The 23,861-nt window shown below is 46.5% G+C and overlaps 1 protein-coding gene across 2 annotated transcripts; it reads right to left on the bottom strand.

Moving 5' to 3' along the window:
* Positions 1-7,470: 7,470 nt before the first annotated feature.
* On the bottom strand, positions 7,471-22,650 carry DIO1 (iodothyronine deiodinase 1). 2 transcript variants are annotated; one of them, XM_024739338.1, is made up of 4 exons: positions 22,268-22,650; positions 14,288-14,431; positions 11,017-11,216; positions 7,471-9,219 (listed from the first exon to the last, which is right to left on the bottom strand). In XM_024739338.1, the coding sequence occupies exons 1-4, from the start codon at positions 22,602-22,604 to the stop codon at positions 9,151-9,153; spliced, it is 750 nt and encodes a 249-aa protein (XP_024595106.1). In that variant the 5' UTR covers positions 22,605-22,650; the 3' UTR covers positions 7,471-9,150. The 2 variants fall into 2 exon arrangements, with proteins under 2 accessions (XP_024595106.1, XP_024595107.1); XM_024739339.1 differs by lacking the exon at positions 7,471-9,219 and adding an exon at positions 9,241-9,406.
* Positions 22,651-23,861: the final 1,211 nt, after the last annotated feature.

Raw genomic sequence — 23,861 nt, 5'->3', positions numbered from 1 at the left:
CTACCAAATGTAAAATAGCTAGTGGGAAGCAGCCGCATAGCACAGGGAGATCAGCTCAGTGCTCTGTGACCACCTAGAGGGGTGAGATAGGGAGGGTGGGAGGGAGACCCAAAAGGGAGGAGATATGGGGATTTTATGTATATATATGTGTGTGTGTGTGTATAGCTGATTCACTTTGTTATAAAGCAGAAACGAACACACCATTGTAAAGCAATTATACTACAATAAAGATGTTAAAAAAAATAAATAACAACAAAAAAAAGAAATACTGTGTTAGACTGTGTTAGGCTTACAGATTGCTGGAAGGGATTTCCAGAGGTTATCTGATTGATCTCTTTGGCACAAGCCTAGTAAATTATCTTTAAGTCTTTTTCTCTCTCTCTTCTGTGAAGGCAGAGAAGTTCTCAGTGCAGTGCTTGTAATACCACATTATGATATTTGAAAACAGCATCTTTTCACCTTCATTTTCCTAGGCTTTAAAAACTCATTTTCACTTGATAAAACCACTCTAAGTCTCAAGCAATAGATACAATAATATGTGGCTTTACCTTTTGTTTTTCACTGCTGAACCCATCATCTTTTTAAAGTCTCATTTGTCCCCAGTTGGCTTGCTTCTATCCCCCTCATTTGGCCTTGTCTCCACCTGCCCACCAAATCCTGACTGCGATTCAGACCTTTGTGGGGTTTTTTTTAATTTATTTTTTTGGCTGCGTCGGGTCTTAGTTGCGGCATGCGGGATCATTGTTGCGGCGCGCGGGCTTCTCTCTAGTTGTGGCATGTGGGTTTTCTCTCTCTAGTTGTGGCGCACGGGCTCCAGAGCTAGTGGGCTCTGTAGTTTGAGGCGTGGGGCTCTCTGGCTGAGGCGCCTGAGCTCAGTAGTTGTGATGCACGGGCTTAGTTGCCCCACAGCATGTGGGATCTTATTTCCCTGACCAGGGATCGAACCTGCTTCCCCTGCTTTGGAAGGCGGATTCTTTACCACTGGACCACCAGGGAACTCCTGATTCAGACCTTTGAGTTTGCTGTTTCCTCTGCCTGGAAAGCTCTTTCCTTAGGTATCTATACAGCTAGCTTCCTCATTTATTTCAGATCCTTACTCAAAATCTTCTTCTCAGTGAGGCCTTCCTCTCAAATTACGGAGCCTCCCTACCCTCACCACCAGACTCCCACCCCCAACCCTGCCCCCATGCCCATGGGTTTAGGCAGCTGAGGTAGCCAGCCTGTGTCCTGTGCTTCAAGCGTTCTTGTACCTTATTCCTCTTTTCTCACTACTTCTAAAATTCAACTTAGATTCTTTTTCCTTTAATGATATCCCAAGCATACTATGAAAGAGGGCAGTGCAGCCTCCTTTCAAGCGTGAATATCTTGGGTCAGGGGCTCAACTGAATGAATTGCCCTTGGCTTCCATACCCTTTTAGGGACAGCCCTGCTCATCACTATCTATTTTGTCTTACTTATCCTGTATATCATGTTTATTGTCTCTCTGCTTCACTAGAATGTAAGTTCCACAGGGCAGGGAGTTTTGTTGCTTTTGATCATGACTGTATCCTCAGGACGTAGAAAAGTGCCTGGCACATAGCAGATTTTCAATAAATATTTGTCGACTAAATGAACATTGTTCATTTATTTGCATGTCTATATCTCTTTATACTTTAAAATCCTTGAGGAATTTTTAATAAAGCTAACTAATAATATATACATGTTTGGATCACTTACTGTGGGCCAGTGCCTGTCACAATGCCTTGCATAAAGTTATACAACCAATCAGTATTTATTTAAAGGATTGGATAAAAAAGTAAAAATCTAATAACTTTTTAACCATGTACTCAAGCAGGGCAAAGAAATATTATACAGGCGAAAATTGTGTCTATCACTTACTTATACAGACTTTTTAAAAAAGCACTGTGCTGTGAGTTATATCTCAGGAATGCCTCTCTGTGTGAGGCATCTTTTGGGATCTTCCCCTTCTAGGTGATGTTCCAACAGCCATTTGTAGCTTGACCCTGGTAACAGGCCTTCTAAAATCTAATGTGTGGCAGAATGCATCAAAGTTTTAAACATGTGTATAGTCTTTGACACAGAAATTCCATTTCTAGGAATCTATTCTAATAAAATAATCAGATAAGTGACAAATGGACAAAGGTGTCTAGCAATGCTGTTTATAAAATGGGAATCTGGAAATGACTCTGCATCCATACATTAGTAAGTATGATATGTACAGATATCATATATCATACTTTATAATGGGATATAAATCATACATAAATATAGAATGGTTACTTCTGGTTAAAGATGGTAGAGTAAAGGGATTTTTACTCCACTCTTCCTCAAAAGTCATTCAAAACAAAAAAGATTATAAAGAGGAAGAAAAAATTTTCTCTTCAAGGAAGTAGGTACAACCTCTAACTGGGAAGCATACTCACTAAGTACTGTGAAATCAGGATTCAGTGAAGGAGGAAGATGAGACTTGACATGCTCTCCCAGAGCTAGACACTTTCTTAAACGTATCACAGTTCTGAAAGATTTATCCAACAATCCTTTGATTAGACTGAAGCGATCTTGGTCTGTAGGCAGCTTCAGGATGGAGAATGTCCCCACAGGGCTCAGGTTAATCATTCAAAATGGCGGAGGAGGTGGAGCTGAAGGAGGAGCCAGGCAAGATACACCAGCGGAGGCTGCTGGAGGTACCGCATGGTGAAGGAAGGCGTCTTAGATAGCTCGGGCTGCCGTAAAAAATACCATAGACTGAGCAGCTTAACACACCTTTATTTTCTCACAGTTCTGGAGGCTGAAAGTCTAAGATCGGGGTGTCAGCATGGTGGATTTCTCGTGAGATGTCTCTTCCTGGCTTGTAGATGACCACTATCTTGCTGTGTGCTCATATGACCTCTTCTTGGAGCAAATGCAGAGGGAGGGAGGGAGAGAGAGGGAAAGAGAGCACTTTCTGGTATCATTTTTAATGTTTATTTTATTTTTGGCTGCATCAAGTCTCAGTTGTGGCACGTGGGATCTTTCATTGTGGCATGTGGGCTTCTCTCCTGCTGTGGCGCAGGCTCAGTAGTTGCAGTGCACAGCCTCTCTAGTTGTGACGTGCAGGCTCCAGAGCACGTGGGCTCTGTAGTTGTGGTGCCCGGGCTCCAGAGGATGTGGGCTCTGTAGCATGTGGGTTGCAGCATGTGGGTTCTCCAGTTGTGACCCACGTTCTCAGTGGTTGCGGCATGTGGGATCTTAGTTCCCAGACCAGGAATCAAACCTGCATCCCCTGCACTGGAAGGTGGATTCTCAACTACTGGACCACCAGGGAAGTCCCTCTGGTGTCTCTTCTTATAATGACTAATCCTATAGTATCAGCCTCCCCCCCACCCCATGAACTCATTTAACCTTGAATGAGTCCTACCTCCAAATAAAGTCACACTGGGGCTTAGGGCTTTAACATATGAATGGGGGTGGGGGGAGGGCACAATTAAGTCCAGATCCGGTGGTGAGAAGGCAGCTCACCTTGGCTCTATGAGCCCCATTGCAAAGGAAATAACGAGAGTATTCAAGACAACCAATCTAAATCAAAGTTGCAGATTGCCCTAGCTTACAGTTCCTCTTTCTATATTATGTTTCAGCAAATAACAAGCCCTATTAAAAAAGAGCAATCAGAAAAGATCCCGAAGAGGATTGCTTTAGGTCAGGGTCTCTAGAAACAGAGCTTTAGAGAGGAATGGTTGTAAGAGTGATTTACTGAGGGAGTGCTCTCTGGAAGCAGAATAGGTCAGGGGAGAAAGTTAATCAAAGATGGCTTCAGCTGAAGTCTGGCCTCAGCCTGATGCCACAGGGAGCTTTGGAGCATGAATGACACCAGAGAGGTATGCTCTCCAACTTGGAGGCAAGGGACCAGGCCTTTGTGCTCTCAAATCCATCAGTCATTGGCCATGGGCCACCCTCAGGGGAACATAACCTCTCAGGCATTGTAGCTCCTGTCACTTAGAGCAATTCTCAGGAGAAAAGACACTTGTGAACCATTAGCAGCCAACACTCACAGCAACTGGCAGATGGATGCACTGATGTGGAAAAAGGATCTGGGCAGAACACTGACGGCATCCATAGTAACAATAGTTCTCAAAGTGTGGTCCCTGGAACAGCAACCTCCTCCTCATCGGAGAACTTGTTAGAAATGCAAATTCCCTAGCCCAACGCCAGATCTATTGAATCAGAAATTCTGGCGGGGGAAACCCATGAATCTGTTTTAACAAACCCTCCAGGTGATTTTGATGCATGTCAAAGTTTGAGAACCATTGTGCTATAGGGACCTATGACTAGAAACTATAAGACAAAAAGATGGGAGGGGGGCCCAGAAAAATAAGGCAGTTACAGGACACTCATTGCAACAGAAATTACACAAAGAACACATCAAGAATGGAGACCCAATAGTTATCTCTCAAAAAGTCAAAAAGAGGGACGTCCCTGGTGGTCCAGTGCAGGGGATGAGAGTTCAACCCCTGGTCAGGGAACTAAGATCCCACATGCTGCAGGGCAACTAAGCCCACGTGCTGCAACTACTGAACCTGCCCGCTCTGGAGCCCATTCGCCACAACTAGAGAGCCTACGTGCCACAACTACTGAGCCCGCATTCTCTAGAGCCCACGTGCCACAACTAGAGAGAAGCCTGCCTGCCGCAACAAACAGCCGTGAGCCGCAACGAAAGATCCCACATGCTGCAACTAAGACCCAACACAGCCAAATAAATTAATTAATTAAAAAAAAAAGACAGAGAGCTCAAAGAGGTGCGAAGATTTAAAGAAAAAGAAGACGCAGAAGATGAAAATTGAGCTGGCAGAGCTGAGAAAAGAAATGGAAGAGAAAAATAAACTGTTTCAGAGGTGAAAGCCACATAAGAAGCAAAGGGATGATGATGATAATTGTAGCAGTCAGCATTGAGTTAGGAAAACTGAAATCAATCTAGATATTTAGTTAAAGCTGGGAAGGAAATGATGCAGGCAATTTGTTACAAAGTGTTGAAAAGTCTGGGAAAACAAACAGAAGATGAGAATGTAACCCAGAGCTGAAGCCCATGGGCCACACTCACTGTTGATCAATGGAAGCACCATTACTGCCTCTGAACAGAAGCCACTCCACCACCATGGCTGGTGATCCTAAAGCAGCTACCATGCACAGTCTCCTGCAATCCCTACAGCCAGAGATGGAGAAAATGACTTCTGCCTTCTGCCCACCTTTAATCTCCACCAGTGCTTCGTATTGGCAGAACCTAACCAGAATGCAGCGTTCAGGCTTCTACCTCCTGAAACCCAGAGGAGAGTGTGGAAGAGTAGGAAAGAGTGAGAACCAACAAGCTGTACCTGGAACAATAACAAACCCAACTTAAGAAGAATCAGGATCAGAGGAAAAATATTGAGAAAAATCACAACATGGAATTGAAAAGAACAAAGATTTTAAAAGTTATGGAGAAGATAATAGTTATGGAAGAAAAAAGGATACAACATACCCATAATTGTAGTCCGTGAGTAAGATAATAGAACAAAAGCAACAGAGAAGATGTTCAAGGCAACAAAAAATGTCCTTGAAATTAAAAAAAAAAAAAAAAAAAGAAATCTTAAGATCGAAAGAGGATGTCGTATTTACCTTAGTCCTTTAGGTCTACTATAACAAAAATAACATAGACTGGGTGACCTATAGATCACAGAAACATTTCCTACAGTTCTGACGGCTGGAAATCTGAGATCAGGGTGTCAGCAAGGTCAGGTGAGGGCCCTTTTACAGGGTTACAGACTTCTTGTATCCTCAGATGGTGGAAGAGGGCAAGCCAGCTCTAATCCCATTCATGAAGATTCCACCCTCATGACCTAATCACCTCCCAAAGGCCCCGCCTCCTGACACTATTACACTGGGCTTTCAGATTTAGCATATGAATTCTGAGGGGACACAAACATTCAGACCACAGCAGTAAATTGTGACATAGAACAACCAACGCTAGACTACGTCTTGGTGAAGTTACTGAACTTCAAATATGAAGAAAGAATCTGACAAGTTTCCAGGCAGAATAAAAGCAAGTAAGTGTCCGGGGAAATAAATGAGGCTGGCCTCAGACTTTTCCTCTCATGACAGCTAGGCAACAGTGGAACAATGTCCACAGATCTCTGAGGTAGAGACTGAAACATAAGAATCTGAAACCCAGCCAGATATCTTTCAGGCTTAAGGACAACAGCTGGTCGTTAGAAGCATGTAAGACTTCAGGGAATACAGGATCCACGAGCCCTTCTTCAAAAAACTGCATACTTGAGACTTTCAATGATGTAATCTATATGGCCAATTGGATATCCTGGAATCGAACATCTAACGATGCTGGATAAAATATTTTAATACACCTTTTGAAGTTAATGGCTGAACTTAGCAGAAATAAAGTTTTCTGTGGCCAGGAACCAGTTGAGAGCCTGACTCTGGGGAGTTGAACAAGCATTAAAGTCACTGGGCCACTCCGAGGGCATCTGCCAATTTCTGAGAGTCAGAGCCTGAGTTTCCTGGGCCTCCTGCCAGGCACATAAGGCAATGTCTTGCATCAGCTAGAATGGGGTGTAGGCTCAGAGTCCCACGTAAAGCCAGGTACCACAAAGGTCATCACCCTTAGAGAACAAGTGAACTAAAAACGTAAACCCTCCTACTGAAAGCAGACCGGCATGGTATTTTGAAGACGATTCTTCAAATCAGTTGAAGTTCTGAAAGCAAACTGTACTCAGAGTGGGACCAGACATTTTAACAAGCTTCTTTTACTTCCTCTGGATAACAAGATCGTTCTTGTTATCCAGACCCAGAGAGGTCACCTTCAAATAGAAAAGCCCTTTCTTGATCATGAAGTAGAACTGAATTCAAACTTCTTGCAGTCTCCTGGGCAGGTTTTTTCCCCACCTTTGCCCATGCTGTTTAGCCCACTTGAATGCTCTTCTCCCTTCCCATACTCTTCAGGCTCCCATCCCAGATTATAGAAGTCCTAGGGATCCTAGAAGGCCAAGCCCAGAGGCTCCCACCCCCACAAAGCTTTCCTAGACGCACCTAGCTCAGAAGGGCTGCTCTCTCCTCTGTGCTCTCTGAGCTTTAGTCTTCACTCTAACCCATCAGAGTCCAGCTTGAATTATGGTTATTGCAGTGCATGTCCACCCCCATCCCCCCTGCCCTAGGAGGTTAAGCTGCTGGAGGACCAAAGCTGGACTTTGTCATCTTTGCACCATCACTCAGCACCCAGAAAAGAATCAGTGCTCAATTAATGTCTGAAGCATTACATTGAAGAGAATTGAATTGGAATGTTTGGGATCTATTTTAGCTTTCTGAAAACTCCTCAGTTCCAGCTACTATTATTTGTTTAAAACCGGGATATTTCTATACACTTATAGACGTGAATTGAAGGGGGCCCAAGGAGGCAGTTGTGGAACAATAACGATAGTAACCATAAGAGCCAACACTTCGATGGCATTTTCTCCAAGTCAGGCACAGTTCTGCGTGCTTTATTTATGAGTCCTCTGTGGGGTAGGCCCTATTGATACCCTGTTTTGTAATAGTTCAATATACAAAAGCAGCCAACACACAGCCAACAGAGAGCACAGCTAGGACTCTGGTTTGAAGTTAGAGATGGGGTTTGAATCTCAGCTTGTTACTTACTGGTTCTGAGACCTTCCACAAGTTACTTAACTCTGAGCCTTGGTTTCCTCATCTGTAAAACGGGGCTAATAATCTCCTCTTTGCAATATACAGAGATTAAATAAGACTACATATCTGAAAGTGCCTGTGCCTGATAGATGATTAACAACTATTTTTTAAAAAATAAAATAACGACATTAATAATAACATGTAGCAACTAAGGCAGAGCCAAGGAGAATGTGTTTTCATGTTAGAAAAAATGCTTCCCAAGTCCATTCTATTATGTCACGTTGTGAACGTAATATGGCTCCCATATGGACGTTCTCTGGCAAGGAGCTCACAAGACAAAACCGTGTTAGACAGGTAACACATAGAGACTGAGTGTTCTTCCCTCCAAAGGAGGGCCTTCCAACATATGTTATTTTTGCTGATCAGATTACATTGGTCTATAATAAAAGCTAGAACAAGCTGACACACATTAGAAAAGACAGTGTAAATATCACACTGAAGCCATCTAAAATAGCCTGATATTTTTTAATCATTCTGTATTAGCTTACTGCATCTTGAAACATTTTCTTTCAAATCAAGTCACAGCTGTGTGTACTTTAGGCTGTGGCCGTCATAAACAAATATGAAAAGAGGCAGAGTTAAAACAGATCAATACCAATGGTTATCCATTAGTCTGATGTAATCTAACACAAATGACCATTAGGAGACTTGTGAAGAAATCAGAGAAGCAGAATTTCAGATATGAGCTTCTGCATAACTGAATGACAGCTCTGTAGTGCCTATGGTCTAGTTGGGTCAAGGTTATAATGTTTTTAGGAAGCCAGTCCTCCCCACAAGTGGCTCTTGGTAAGTGAAGATAGTAGAAGATTCCCGGGTATGGAGAGCCAGACTTCTATGAAATATATTCAAAGATGGTAAAGTGAGTACCCGCCTCTTCTACAGTAGAATTGAAGACATATTACCAGGGAAACTCATCTCTCATCACCCCCACCACTTTCTGGTTTAAATCTTTTGGCAAGGGAAGCGTTCCCACTTGTACTGTCTGCTCCCATTCCTACTCCTTTCTCTTTAAATTCCTCATCTCTCTCTAAACACCTGGAGTTATCCCCATGCTTAGTTCTAAAAACCAATCTACTTATTAAATTATCAATTCCATAAATGGCAAATTTGGTAAAATGAAGTTACTTCATTTAAGGAATGCCATAGTGGAGTGGCTGGATGTTCAGAAGGAAACCCAGGGAGTGCGCCTGCTCTCACGCCGAGACGTTGTGCAATGAACAAGGTCTCCAAGGTGGGGGCAGTGTGGAGTTGTACCTTCTTTAACACTCAGCTCACTTGCAGCTTCATTTTCTCATTGTAACAGTTGTTTGCTTGGATAAGAAAAATCTGGGCTAGTGATTCCGCTGGGGACACAGGTCAAGAGGTAAATGTCAGCTGGGATGGGGGGCAAGCCAAGCCTTGAGAAGACCTTTTGTTGAGCACCTAGAACTGGGGGATCTGTCCAGATTAACTGTGGAGCTTTTCCAGAACAGCACGAACTTCTTCTGGACGGTAGTTCCAAGGGCCAGGTTTACCCTGCAAGAAAAATGAGTCAGCATTTCCAGATTTCCACCTTGCAGGAATAAGTAGGTCTGGAGCTTAACTGAGAAATCTGGGCTGGTGATATACATGTGGGAGTCGTCAGGATGGTGTAGTCAAGGTAGGCATCCATGAGGTGGTTGAGATCACCCGTGTGGAGTGGCACCAACACTTAGTGGGAAGACTGGACAGAGAAGCAGGAGGAAAACCAGAGCAGGTAAAGTGAATAGTTTTAAAAGGAGAAAGGGGTCTATACAAATAAGCTTCTCTTCCACAGTCAGACCTTCAGACCAGCCTTATCTACTTCACCTCTCATCAAGTTCTGCCCACTCTACCTCAAACTACCTCTGCCTCTCCAGTCCCACAGCCCCAGTTCAGCCCTCTTCATCTTCTGCTTGGGCAGCTGCCACACCTCCCCCCACCCCCAGTCCTCAGCCCCTGCTCTCCCCAGTCCATTCTTCACCCAATAGGCCATGATCTTTCTAAAGTACCGATCTGATTGTGCCTCTCCCCTGCTCAAAACTCTTCAGTGGCTCTCTTTTGCCCTAAGATGTAGGCCAAACTCCTTGGTCCAGAATGAACCCTTTGTAACAGAAGTGCTGCCGATTCTCCACTCACACCCTTCCCTAACGTGTCTCAGTGCCTCTCCCCACCCTCTGCCCCATATTTGCAATGGTTTTCACTCACCATGTTCACGTGGCTGGCTTCAGTTGTCACCTCCTCTGAAAGGCCTACCTTTCCCCGACATTCAGAAAATTTATAGTCTGAGAGCTAAATCTGTCCTGATGTCTCACGCCCTTTCATTTACATATTGTCTTTGCTGGTTTTGTGCTATAACAGCAGAACTGAACCATGTCGACAGGGATTATTTGGCCCACAAAGTTGAAAATATTTACTATCTGACCCTTTACAGAAAAGCTTTGCTGATCCCTGTTCTGGAGTCTCACAGCACTCGGGCCAAGTTAACGTTCTATTTGTGTTTTCCTTATCACCTCAACTGTGAGCACCTTGACGTAAGATGTGGGCCATTTTAAATTTGTGTTTGTGTTTACAGCGCTTTCCAGGGTAGGGACTCGGTACCTAGCTTGCCTCAATCGTGCCACTTTACTACCATGTCGCAGGAGAGAGGAAAGGAAGAAGGACCTGAGTCCTCGTGCTGTGACCCTTAGCACCCTGAGGATACATCTGCAGGTTGTTGCTTGTTTCACCTGTGTGAGTAGGGCCTGTCTGACCATGTGAACGTGGAGAGGGAAAACAGTTGCACTGCGGCATGATAGCGAAGGGTGTGAATGGAGAATCGGGGGCACTTCCGTTACAAAGGGCAGAGGAGCATCCACGTGGCTGGGCTTCATGTGCTTGCCAAGGCTTGAATCCCTTCAGCAGCTATAAAACTTAATTTCCATCCTCTCAGGGGAGGCTACCAGTGCCCACGGGGTTGGAGGCTATGCTTACTCCCCTCACCCTCGCCAGGCTGGAAGCACTGAAGGGTGGTGACACAATCACCAGAAAAGAAGCCTGGACGTAATGCCTGTCTCGAATTCCTGCTTCAGCATTTCCAGCTCCTAACTGCAGAGTTGGTTCTCTTCTGGCCTCTACACCCCCTTCCACGTTCAGGCCTGTCTCAGGGATTAGCAGCTTCAAACCCTGCCACTCCTATCCCATCCCAGAGGATTTGGAATTGAAATCAGAGCCTGTGCAGTGTGGCCTTGGGCAAGGCAGTTTCCTTCTCTGAGCGTTGATACAAAGTCCTGTCTTTGTCCTCGCCCTCCCTGGCGCCCTGCCCCAGGTCACCACCTTGTACAGGATCCTGCCGTCCTGGAGCACGTACAGCCTCTCAGGCAGCGCTGCGTAGAGCTGACTGCTCTGGTTCTTCATTGTGTCCACCACCACGGGGCACTGGGGGCTCCTGTCCAGCAGCAGGCGGGCTGCCCGCAGGCGGTCCTGGAGATGCTGGTGATTCTTGATGTCCACGTTGTTCTTAAAAGCCCAGCCATCTGTAAGAGAAAGGCCGGACAGCAGCCCCACAGGCATGGCACCTACTTCCTGTCGGCCAAATACACCCCCGCCACACACACTTTTAACTGAGAGTTGCAGATGGAGGACTTCTCCAGTTTGGCACTATTGACAACTTGGGCTAGATAATTCTTTGATACGGGGCCTGTCCTGTGTGTTGTAAGGCACTGAGCATCATCTTTGGCCTCTACTCACTAGATGTCAGTAGCGTCCCCCTGCCTTCAATTCGTGACAACCAAAAATGTCTCATACATTACCAAATATACCCTGCAGGACAAATATTACCCTCAGTTGAGAACCACTGCTGTAACACCGTCTCCTCCAGGAAGCCTTCCCTGACACACCCAGCTGTGTGATATTGGGCGAGCTCTTTAAATTCTCAGTTTTCCCATCTGTTAAATGGGATTAACAGAACCTACGTTGCAGATGGCTGTGAGGCTTACATGAGAGAACATTGCAGAATTCCCAGTACTCTGCCTGGTTCATAGTAGGTGCTTGAAAGATATTGGTTTGTTTTGCCTGACTGCCCCCAAATAGCAGACAGGTAGGAAAGAAGCCGGTTTTCTTTTTTTTTTTTTTGCAGTTTTCATTCTATACTGCAGGTATTCTACTACTTTGCTCTGGAGATGCCCCACCCCCACCCCCACCCCCAAACCAAACCCATTTAAGCTGCTTCACTTTAAATGGAAGGGGATTTTCAATTGGCCTCGTTTGCAAGGCCAATTTTAAGTAGGCCATCTGCCTACTTAAAGAGAGGGTACTCATTAGCTAATGGGCCCACAGGTTGAAAAAATAACCATAAACTGCTACTGGCCTTGCCCTTCTACTTGGGTAGAAGGTTCTTTCAGAAGCCACGTGGCTTGCATTTATACTAATAGTTGCCTCGCAGGGTAATATAAGTTGCTGAACTCCATCAGCAGAACTGGCCCCACCTGTTCCATGCTTCCGAGTCCTCTCTGCTCAGTACCTTTCCCCTAGGAAACCCATCTTTCAGGAGAAATTTCTCAGTGGCTTGAGGTGGACAGCCCTGGGTCCAGGAAAGGGTTAAACCTGCTAGTCTGATTCCAGGAGAATGGGGGAGGAGACAGGTATCAGGACCAGAAACAATTTCTGGGAGGATCCAACCCCTTTTGTTGCAATGTGTACTTTTAGAGATCAAAGCGGGATCCTCTACCACCTTATTACTCCAAGTGTGGTCCCTGCGCTAGCAGCCTCAGCACCACCTGGGGAGCTGCGTAAAAATGCCAAGTCTCAGGCCCCTCCGCAGCCCCACTGAGCCAGAATCTGAATCTTTATAAGATCACCAGGTGACTTAAGTGCACTTTAAAGACTGAGCAGCGCTGACCCCACAGGTAAATCAGCTTCGGCAGCGCTTTGGCCATCAGCTATGAGAATATCAAGGCATCGCCTCTTCTCAATGGTGGAAACCACAGACACCTGTAGGTGCCCAAGTTCTCTTTCTTTAATTGATGGCAGCTGCTCTCCCGAAGGGTATTTAACAAAGAGACACATTGTGCTTGCCTTTGCTCTCCTGATACCGATGCTGTTTGTTTTGAATTTTATTTTGGAAATGTTCAAATATATATAAAAGTAGAGAGAGCAGTTTAATGAATCTCCATGTACCTGTTACCCTACGCTAATACTTTAAGTTGCCCCAAAGCCTTACATGAGGATAGAAATGGCCAGCTAAATGAACACAGTGTTAGGTTGAAAGCAGTTCTCCAACCTCTGGGTGCACATGAATTAAGATGCAGTGGGCTTTGTTATAAAGCAGAAACTAACACACCATTGTAAAGCAATTATACCCCAATAAAGATGTTTAAAAAAAAAAAAAAAAAGATGCAGTGGGCCTAGGGTGGGGCCCTGAAATATGCATTTTCAACAAGCAACCCAGATGGATCAATCATGAGGGATCTAAGGACCACACTGGGGAAAGGGCTGCTGGACCAGCTTCGCTGAAAACTAATCAATAGCAGTGTCTACGCTTACAACACATGGATAAGCCAGCGAGGCTAATACTGGCCTAAATGCTCGCTTATTCACCCAACTATTACTGAGCACTGACTCTGTGACATGTACTGTGCCAGGAGCTGTGTGACAGATGATCAAAACAGCCTCTCATCTTGTGGGGAGATGGGTGAGTAAAGGACTTGTCCCACTTAGCCACATGAGCCTTCTTGCCTTCTCCAATCTCTGGGTTTGAGACTTGGGCCAAACTCATGTGTTCAGTCCCCATGAAAATCAGGGAGACAGGGATGTGTCTGACCATCTTATAAAGTTCAAGGGGCTTAGACCAAGCTGTAGAAGTTTCAGGAAGGGACATGTCTGCCCATTGTAAGGAAGGACTTTCTCACAAACAGAGCTGTGCAGCAAAGGAGCAAGATTTCCCATGAGGTAATGAAGATGAGTCATCACCTATTAGGGGCTGAAGAAAGGATCCCAGCCCCAGGTAGAAGCTGGCCCAGAGCAGTGGTCCTCAAAGTGTGGTCCCCAGTCCGCAGCTTCAGTGTCACCCGGAGCTGGTTAGAAATGGAAATTCCCAGGCCCCAGCCCAGATCTAACTCAGACTCTGGGGTGGGGTCCGGAAGTCTGCTTTAACAAGCCCTCCAGGCGCTTCTGGTGATCACTGACGCTTGGGAACCACTGTCTGAGATGAACCACAAAGTCCCTTTGAGCTTGGAGAGGGTTGGAATGGATTTCACAGGTTGCTATAGAGCCGCCATTTCACTTGTGACATTTCAGGTCTAAATTCCTTGCGGCTGTGCTCATATTAGCTCCTCTCCCTTGGTTTCCCTATTTATCCATTCAGAATGTTAGATGCTCTCCCAGCTAGACCTGTCACTCCAGGTTTTCTGCTCTGTGTGCCTAGTTGAGAGCACAGACTGTGGAGTTAGCGAGTGGTGGGTAAACCTAGCAGGGACTGGGAGATGGTAGGTCCTCAACAAATAGCGGCTCTTTCTCTCTCTCCTCCTCTTCTCCCTACCCCCAACCTTGAGCAAAGGTGGGAGAGAGAGAGGGAAGAGATGGAGGCAGGAAATCTTTTTTTTTTTACCTGATGCATGTGCTTCTTCAATGTAAATGATGAGAAAATCTGCTATGGAACTAAAATCGTCAATAAGTCTCTTGAATTGGTCAAACTTGAAAATAAATGAAGGTCAGGTGCAACTTCCAAAATTCAGCACCAGTGGCCTGTTGCCTGAAACAAATAGAATCACGATCAACCAATAATCGACACACAGCATTTCTTTTGCAAGCACCATCTTCACTCCTGCTTTCATTCTGTTACCTTTATTTCCCCTCTAAGATGGAGCCAGGGCACAGTGCGGGATGGAAGCCTAGAGCGCGTGATTTAGCAGAGGCTGGAGCCAGTTTACTCCACTCCAAAATGAGGGGATTCTATCGGGTGGTCTCAGCAGACCACCTGCACTCACGGGGTGGTAATTAAAATAATGACAAGGAGAGTCCCTTTCATGCAGTTTATAAGGCAGGCACACATCTATTCTCTCATTGATGTAATTAGTGTACTACAAGGTGGGTGATTTTTTCCCCCTGGTTTATAGGCTGGCTCCATGTCACACAGCAGGTCAATGATGGAATTAAAATTAACATTGTGGCTTCTAGATTCTCAATTTGGTGCTCTTTCCATTCAAAGCACCTCAGTTTCCTCACCCACAAATGGACATAATACCAATACTTACCTTATAGGATTGTTCTAAGGATTAAATAAGTTAAAACAGAAAAGGGCTTAAAACGGTGCCTGCCCATAGTAGGTGCTCAATAAATGTAAGCTCTTATGTTCTTAGCTCTCATCTCCTCCCTGTGAAGTGGGGAGCAGTGGAGGAGACTCCACAAAGGGGAGTGAAGCATGGGGACTGGCCATATAATCGGCTGGGCCAGGGCAAAATGAAAATGCAGGGTCCCTTGTTCAAAAAGTGGGAGAAAGTGCCGTTAAATACATTAAAATATAAAGTTTTCTTGTGCAGTATCTCTCTTGCCCTGGCATGCTGCTTTTCAGTTGCTGTTTAATGTCATGCTCCCCTGGACACAGGGATATTCATAGGGCGAATGCAGACTCTCACAGTCACCCAGGAGCCCCCAAACTCTGTGCACATGTGTATGTGTGCTTGTGGCTGCTGGCTACCAGCTTTCCTTTCCCTCCAACCGCCAGACCAATACACCATGCCCCAGCCAGGAGCACAGAAACTGAGCCAGACATATCATCTTCCTACCTGCCATCACCCCAACCCACAGACAGTTGCAACCTCCATGCAGGGACATGCTAGGTACCTTGATGAGGGGAGAGGGGGCAAAAAGCTTCTCCCGCCAAGTCACCCCCAGTCACTTGCCAAGTTGCTTCATGGCGCTGTCAGCCCAGGCTAGGGATAACCACCTCCACGCCCTAGTATGAGATGCGGTGGGATGCCCACACCTGATCCTAACCTTTCCCATACCTTGGTCCAGGCCCTCTCTGGGGCCAGAAGGTGGTAGCAGTCACTGGGTGGGAGCAGGAATGAGGCTGGATAGGCTGGGGCACTGGGAGTGGAGGAGTGGGCCTTAGAGAACATGTTGGGGGGCAGGGAGGCTGTGGGAAGCAGGAGCCTGTGTGAGCCAAGGCTCCAAGTGTCCAGGGCATGTTCCATTGTGGAAAAGTCTTCTCTTACAAAATGCAAATTAAAGATAAAACTATTGGACTTCCCTGGTGGCGCAGTGGTTAAGAATCTGCCTGCCAATGCAGGGGACACGGGTTTGAGCCCTGGTCCGGGAGGATCCCACATGCCACGGAGCAACTAAACCCGTGCGCCACAACTATTGAGCCTGTGCTCTAGAGCCTGTGAGCCACAACTACTGAGCCTGCATGCTGCAACAAGAGAAGCCACTGCAATGAGAAGGCTGTGCACCGCAACAAAGAGTAGCCCCCGCTCGCTGCAACTAGAGAAAGCCCGCACGCAGCAACAAAGACCCAACACAGCCAAAAATAAATGAATAAAAAAATAATAAATAAATACATTTAAAGAAAAAAGATAAAGCTATTAAGAACTTCAAGACAGCTACTGCAGAGCATTCAGCCCAAGCTCAGGGCCTTTCTGAACATGGCACCCTGTATGATTCATTGGTCCCGGGCCCATGAAGTCAGCCCTGGTGGGAGTCTTCTGTAACTCCCCCAGTCTAGACTGGGGGTAACTCTAGGGAGCTGCTAGCACCCCGTGGCTACTTATGACCAGAGCTGACGTCGCTGAACCCTTACCGTGCACCTATTAGATAGAGCATGGCAGGTCCCGCACTGTGACATGGCCGGTTTGTGTCTGTATCCCCCAGGCTACTCATTGCACCTGAGGGTAGGGCCTGTCCCTCATTCTTCTTCATATCCCCAACATCAAGCACACTCTCATTCCATTACAAGCATTTACTCAGCGCTCATAATGCACAAGGTTCTCTGCCACACACTGGGGATTCAGCAGAGAGCGAGAGCAGCGGGTCTCTGCCTGCATGCACTTGGAGTTCTGTTTAATGGGGAGACAGGCAGGAAGCAAGCAAAAGCATCAGTGAAGTAATTTCAAGTTGTGATAAGTGACACAAAAGAGACTATAAAGGAGTGACCTCCTTGAAGACAGGTGGGTCAGGGGAGGCCTCTGAGGAGATGCCATTTATCCTGAGAAACAGGAAGGAGCCAGCTACATATGGGCAAAGGGAGGAGAAGAGCATTCCAGGCAAAGGGGCTCCATGTCCAAAGGCCCAAAGAAGAGCACAGCTTGGTGTGTTCAAGGACCTGCAAGGCCGCTGTGACTGGAACCAGGCCAGGGGCAATGAGAGACATGACTGGAGAGGTAGGTATGGGCCAAAGCAGGCAAGCTCTCCTATGCCTTGTATAGCAGCTGGATTTTCTTCCAGGTACAAGGGGACATCATGGAGATAAAGTAAGGATGCTGGATATTTGTTACATTTTGGCTGCTCAGTCTCTAGCCCTCCTTCCTCCTTGGAATTTAGATTTTGTGTACTATTAATGGGGGAGCGCGCCCAGCCTTGCTCTGTAGAAGGCAGGGGGGCCAGGTCCATTCTCGCTCCCAGCAGCCAGGGCACAGGCAGTGACCCAGGCCGATTGGACTCTCTCACATAGCTCTTTGATTCTGGAGTTATTGAGATGGTAGAATTCATCCACGGCCCAGTGGTAGTGCCCCGTCATGATGGTGGAGTCCTATAGTGGTGACGAATTCCCATGGCAATCACAGTGACAGCAGCTTCCAGGCCCAACTGTTGATGCTAAAAGATGGTCCAGGCCCAGTGCTCCAGCTGTGGTTGATTCTGGGGAGCCTGCAACATCTTTCTAATACACTTTGTACGTGTGTAAATGTGTATGACTTAGAAAATCAGAGTGAGTTTCTGTTGCTTGCGAGGCAGAACTCTGACTGCTACAGTAGGCTGTGAGATGAAAAGTTGTCAGCTTACACTTGAAGATCACTCTGGTTGCTCAGTGGCAAAAGGACTGAGGGTGAGAATGGCGGCAGTTAGGGGGGGTTGGTGGAATCCACATGAGAAATAATGGAGTCTGGGCTAGTTTGTGCGCAGTGGGGAAGGGGAAAAGGTAGAACTGACAGGACTTGTTGATGGATGGGGAGTAGAGGGCATCTTAACTGACTTGTGGTTTATTGGGTTAGTTATTCCCTCACCTCGTTCTGCAAAGGATTTGAAGCAGCTTATACATATAATAAATAAAATTATTTATTTATACATATGATAATAAAATATCAAATAAAAGTTAAAAAAAAACATGGCGCTCTGAGAGGCACAGAACAGGTCTCATGCATTCATTATAACTGAGCTAATATTTGACTCTGAGTTTCCAGGTGGCCAAGGAAAAGGAGAAACATGATTACTTATATATTCCTCATTTTTCAGTACCTGAGGAGGAAGCAGGCCAGTTTCTCTGGAGATACAAAGTTCTCCTCGTCCTTGTCTCACAGATTTCCTCATAGGAGGCCCTAGGAGGCATTGAGAGGGCCTCAGTTGGTCGCATCCGCACCCATGTGAAGGGTTTGCCCAGGTCACAGCAGGAGAGGCTCAGAGGCCAGTCATGGCCAAGTGGCCGGCCACTGGCCCCCAGTGACCCCAGGGAGTCACCCTTCAGATAAGAACAGAGGAGATGTAAGGTCAGGACCTGTGCAAAACGTGAGCTGTCTGGAATTTTGTTCTCAATTGGATAAAAAAAATTTCACCATCCACTGGTTAGGACACTGGAAGAAGCAGAGCCATTTGTTTAATTATTTATAGTGTGTCTGGGTGCAGTGACCAGTAGTGAGGGCAAAGTTTAAACTTAGTTCCCTGCTTTCCTGCTAGCGGAGAGAGGAAGGATGGGCGCAAGTGGGTGGCTGTATGGGGGGCTGGCAGCCTGCCCATGTCCACAGGCCGCAGTGCAGAGGACACCAGTTCAAGAACATCAGGCAAGACTGTCAAGTTTGTTTGTTTGTATAAGTGGGAAACTTATACAAAGTTTGTTTGTATAAGTGGGAAAACGGCTCTGTGGTAGCACTAGACTCGAACCCACTGTTGGTTAACTTACTGGTTGACCCCCAAACCAGTAAATCAACTCTCTACACCAGGCTCTCTCAGCAGAGAAAGCTAGTTTATAGTTGACCCCTCATAAGTATACCTGGAGAGACTCTAGAAGATTTTAAATGGGGGCTGAAATAAATCCTGTTTCAGATTAACTGCTAGGTTCCAAGAAAAGAAATCATCCAGACTTGCCTTCTACCCCAACATGCCAGTTAATCAATGTTTTGCAGTACATGTGTTTCTGAGAGTGTGGGTATGTCTTGTGTGTGCACGTACATGCAGAGGATAAGAGGTGGCTGGGAATTGCTCTGAGCCTCTGTTGTTTGATCCAACAACAGAATGTACACTAGCTGAGAGTCCTAAGGCTCAAGGCTGGTTCTCACTCTACAAGAACTCTCTGTGTGACTCTGAGCAAGTCCTTTACCTTCCTGGGCCTTTGCATCTGAAAAATGTAAAGGTTGCTTTAGATTATCTGTAAAGAGTTTTCCAGACTTTCCAGTCTGTGACTCTCAAATGAGTTCATATTTATACCCAAAGCATACAACAGAGCTTTTTAGTGAACTGGTGGGTTTCCAAAACACTTACAGGATGTCTTTCTAATAAGCAGAACTGATCATGTTAACTTCCTGCTTGAAAATCTTTCTAGAACTCACCAATACAGGATAAAGGATACCCTCTTTGCTAAGACGCATGAGGCCCCACAAGCTCTGATCCCTGATGATGTCTCCAGCCTCATTCTTCACCCCTTCATACCTCCCACACCCCACTTCTGCCAAACTGACCGAAGCCCCTCCACATATCAGACCTCTGCTGCTCCTCCCCTCTGCGCGGCTCCGGTCACCACTCTCCTCTTCCTCACCCACCTCAAGGCTTCTGTCCCTAGACCATCAGCTCACCATCCTCTTCTCCAGGAAAACTTCCCCTGGCCACCTTCCTACCCCACCTGACTCCTCCCAGAACTGCTGGGTCCCCTCTCCCGCTCCATCATCTCCCTCTGCGAGTTATGAGATCTTCCAGTTGTGTTGATTTCTGTGTCGTCAGTATCTATTATTTCAGGGGACTCTGGGCCAATGTGCTGAAAGCCAACTCTATTTTATAAATAGAGTTTTCTTTTGTCTCTCAAACTCCTCTCTCCATCTTCAGTTTCAGGTGTAGCAGCAGGGAGCAGAGACAAATAGAACAGTCTTTAAAATGTACACTGGCTCACTGGAAAGTAAACAGTTAAAATAAGCAAGTGAATGCTGTGAATTGGCCGTGAGGCAAGTTGGCTTTCATGGAACTGATCACTAGACCATCAAAAGTCAGCAAATTGGCCTGGTTCTATCACAGTGCTTGGCACGAGGTAGACGCACAGTGAAGATTAGCTATTACTCTCATTGCTCTTATTATCAGTGGTCACTTAGTGAATGTTTATTGAATAAATAGAGGTCATTTCAGCACAATGGTTTAAAGTCATGAGCAAAAAACTCTTCCCCTTCTGTCTGATTGCAACACTCTTTTCAAGCTATAAAAATCTTACTCATTCTTCAAGGCCTAACTCCAAAGCCACTTCCTCCAGGAAATCTTCCAAGCCCTGTAGGCAAAGTTCATACCTTTGTCTGCCCACCTCACGGAACTGTACGGATTTGTTTATTACATCTGTCTGTTCCGTGGAACCATACATTCCTCAAGCAAAACAGCAAGCTCTTTCCTAGCTCTGAGTCCTTGGCATCTAGCTAAGGGTCTGGCTCATAGGGAACACTCACAAATGTCTGTTGAGGTGTATTGAAAAAACAGGGTGAAGAAGCCCTGATTCTGGGTCTGACTTGGTCTCTCACTGGCCCTGTAACCTTTGCTCTCAGTTTCCTCCATTTCTGTTTTAAAATGAAAACATTGGATCAGGTCAGCCTTTCCCAGAGGTTGTCCTTTGGAACCAATACGATGATGATAAGATTTTCCTCTGGTGGAGAGTGGGGAGTTGTATGTGTATGTCAGGAAAAGTAGTCAGTGCTGTGTTAAAGTTTTTTCAAGTTTTGTTTGTTTTTAAGCTTCAGGGTGTCTTGGAGCCTTTTATATGTTCATGTGCACGATGAACTTCCAGGAGGAGAGTATAGTATGCAGTGTTTCCCAAACTATTTTGACCAGGGAACTCTATGTAGTAAAGCACATGTGTGGGATTTGGGTTCCAAAAAACATGCTTTGAAAATCACTAGATTAGCCAGCTGCCTCAGGGGCCTTCTCTACTCTGCTGTGTCTGTACCCTGAGAATTCAGAGATGAATCAGACACAGCCCTGTCCCAAGCCTCCCCACTGGGCAGAAGGATGACACTTGAGCTGCGGTAGCCGGGTGCTGGGTAGGAAGGATCAATGTCCAGGAGAGGTGCAGGCAGAGATCCATGAGTTTAGAAGGGAGGGAGAGCGGGCCTCAGTGTAGGGATCTGAGCTGGCTTCACAGGGGGAGGCACGAGAGCAGGACCCTGACGACGAGGAATGTTGGTGACAGAGGGGAAGGGCCAACAACACCAGCAAAGGCAAAGAGAAGGGAAAGCACAAAGGATGTACAAGAACCAGCAGTTCATCTGGAGGCAGTGGGCCTGAGGGGAAGCCTGCAGGTGAAGTTGGGAAGAAAAACTGGAGTCAGATCAGGGAGGACCTTCAGCACAAGGCTGAGCCTGGGTTTCATCCCAAATGCAGATGGGGGCTGCTGAAGGTTGGTGAGCTGGGGTACCAGTCATCCAGGGATGTGCTTGTGGAAGGGGAATCTGGCAGCCATCCACAAGTTCGGTGGGAAGAGATGGCAAGACGGGGAGGAGGAAGGACAAAAAGGGAAAACTGACCAGAGAGGCCTTTAAGAACCCAAATAGGGCTGGTTTGCCTGGAAGAGAGAGAGAGAGAGAGAGAGAGAGAGAGAGAGAGAGAGAGAGAGAGAGAGAGAATCTTCAACAAATATTTACTGAGCAACTACCATGAGCCAGCAGCAGCCAGGGGGACCTAATAGTGAGTTAGAGGCATGATCTCCACCTGCACAGCGCTTGCAGGCTAGTGAAGGGGACAGACATTAATCAAATACCCACACATGATTACAAACCACAATGGGTGTGATAAAGAAAAGTTTAGGATGTTAAGCATAGAAGAGGGAGTAGGCCAGGGGACCGGGGGTTGGCTTGTCTCAGGAAGTGTCACTGGGCAAGAGTGGACCAGGTGTGGGGTGTAGAGTGGGGCGGCAGTGAAGAGCATCCCAGGCAGAGTGACTGTGCAGTAAGAGAGGGGCTGAAGGAGCTGACAGCCAGTGTGGATGGTTTGCGGTTTGATTGCCCGGGAAGGGGACAATGCCACTTAGAAGAACAGAACCCAGGAGAGGTGCTAGTTTCAGGAAGTGGGAAGAGGAAAAGAAGCCAAAAAAGAAGCAGCTGGATTAGTAGCATTCAGGCTTTCCAACCCACCTTCCCACCCCCATCAAGCACCCCCATCCAAGCACCTTTCAAGCTTAGACCAGCTTCCTGACCTTGCATGAAGTCCCAGATGTTGCACCTCTGTCCTGACAGGCGGACCACAGGGCAGTTTGGGGCTAGACCCCCTTGCTCCGTCATGTCCTCCAGTCGCTGCCAACGGACCTTCAGGATGAACCAGAAATACTGGGCACTGAAGAAAGTGGGTATCCAGTTTTCACAGGAGAAGTGGGGATTCTTGGCCATGCCAGTCTTCTCACTCATGGCCAGGATGTTCTGCTTGACTCTCCTGGGAAACAGTGTCAGAAGCACTTTGCCCATGGCCACGTGCAGGCCCACCTGAAAGAGCACCCAGAGCCTCTTCAGCCACAGCCCTGGCAGGGGCAGCCCCATTATGGCAGAGCCAGAGCTGGCTCTGAGGCTGGTGGGCAGAGCGGAAACCGCCAGGCCACAAGGGGTGGAGCTGAACAAAGGTGCAGGGTAGCAGCAGCCAACCCGGATATGAAGAAGGTGCCAGGACAGAAGGTGTTTGCCTTCCCGTCAGTGGAATGGAAAATTCCAAGCCAGGTGCTAAAGGTCTGTTCTAATGATCATTTCTGATTCTTTGCCTTAGCCTTTGAGAGATACTTGGACTGGGAAACTTCAGATCTTAAATTCTCCCTCTGATAAATTTTAAACACAAAAACTTTAAAAGGTCACACTTAGAGGGACTCTGTGTTTCTTTAGAAAGGCTCTGCTGTAAGTAAGTTCTAATGTTAAGTAGTCTTTTAATAACGTAAATTGTTCTTTCCTACTGAAGGATGCTTTTCCCACTCACAGCTTCTAGCTGGTGGTTGAGAGTTTCTGGAGGCATAACCCTTCCCAGAGGATCTGGGTCTGGAAGCTCTCCAGGTAGACAGAACTGGGAAATCTGGAACTGCGCCTCCACTTAGCACTGGGGGTAGAGTAATAAATACAACGCTCTGCTCTCGGCAGGGTGCAGTGCGGAGCAGGGAAGCGTCAAGTAAACAGAAAATTACCATTTAGTGTATTAAGTACAGAGACGGAGGTTGAGTGGGGGCTATGGGAGCATGGAGAAGGGGCAGCTTATTCTGTTTAGAGAGGTCAAGAGGAATTCCCCAAGGAAGTGATGTCTATGCTGAAACCAGAAAGACAGAAGAGCAAGCAGTAAACCAGGCAAGTGGGGTCAGTGGTCCTGGTGGAAGGAGCCACACGTCCAAAGAAACAAGCTAGAGAGAGCCTGGCTCATTGGAGAAACTGAGAGAAGAATCACAGAAGCTCAGAGAGGGAAAGTGTCTTAGAAAACATCGAAAACCACTTTCTTTTTTAAGCAGGGAAACTGAGGCCCAGAGAGGGGAGGTGGCCTCAGGCCAGTTCTGCCATTAATAATTTCTAAGGAGTTAATTCACAAAGCTTAAGTTTACCCCTCCTGAGACAGTTACATACCTGTGTGTTAGGGCAGAAGGAAGAATATCAGGAAAGTGGCTGTCACCTCTAAAAAGTGTCAGCCTTGGCCTCTAGCACACAAACTTTATTTAGAGAAAGAAAAACCGGCTCCAAAAGATGTTCTCTTTCTGAGCATATCAATGCAAATGCCACATGCTGTGCCCACAAAGTGCAGGCACCTGCCTCTTCAAGCCATAATAACCC

The sequence above is a fragment of the Neophocaena asiaeorientalis genome, unplaced genomic scaffold (genome assembly GCF_003031525.2).
Source record: "Neophocaena asiaeorientalis asiaeorientalis breed wild unplaced genomic scaffold, Neophocaena_asiaeorientalis_V1.1 scaffold138, whole genome shotgun sequence".
NCBI classification, from domain to species: domain Eukaryota; kingdom Metazoa; phylum Chordata; class Mammalia; order Artiodactyla; family Phocoenidae; genus Neophocaena; species Neophocaena asiaeorientalis.
This window is presented reverse-complemented; position numbering and strand designations above follow the sequence as displayed.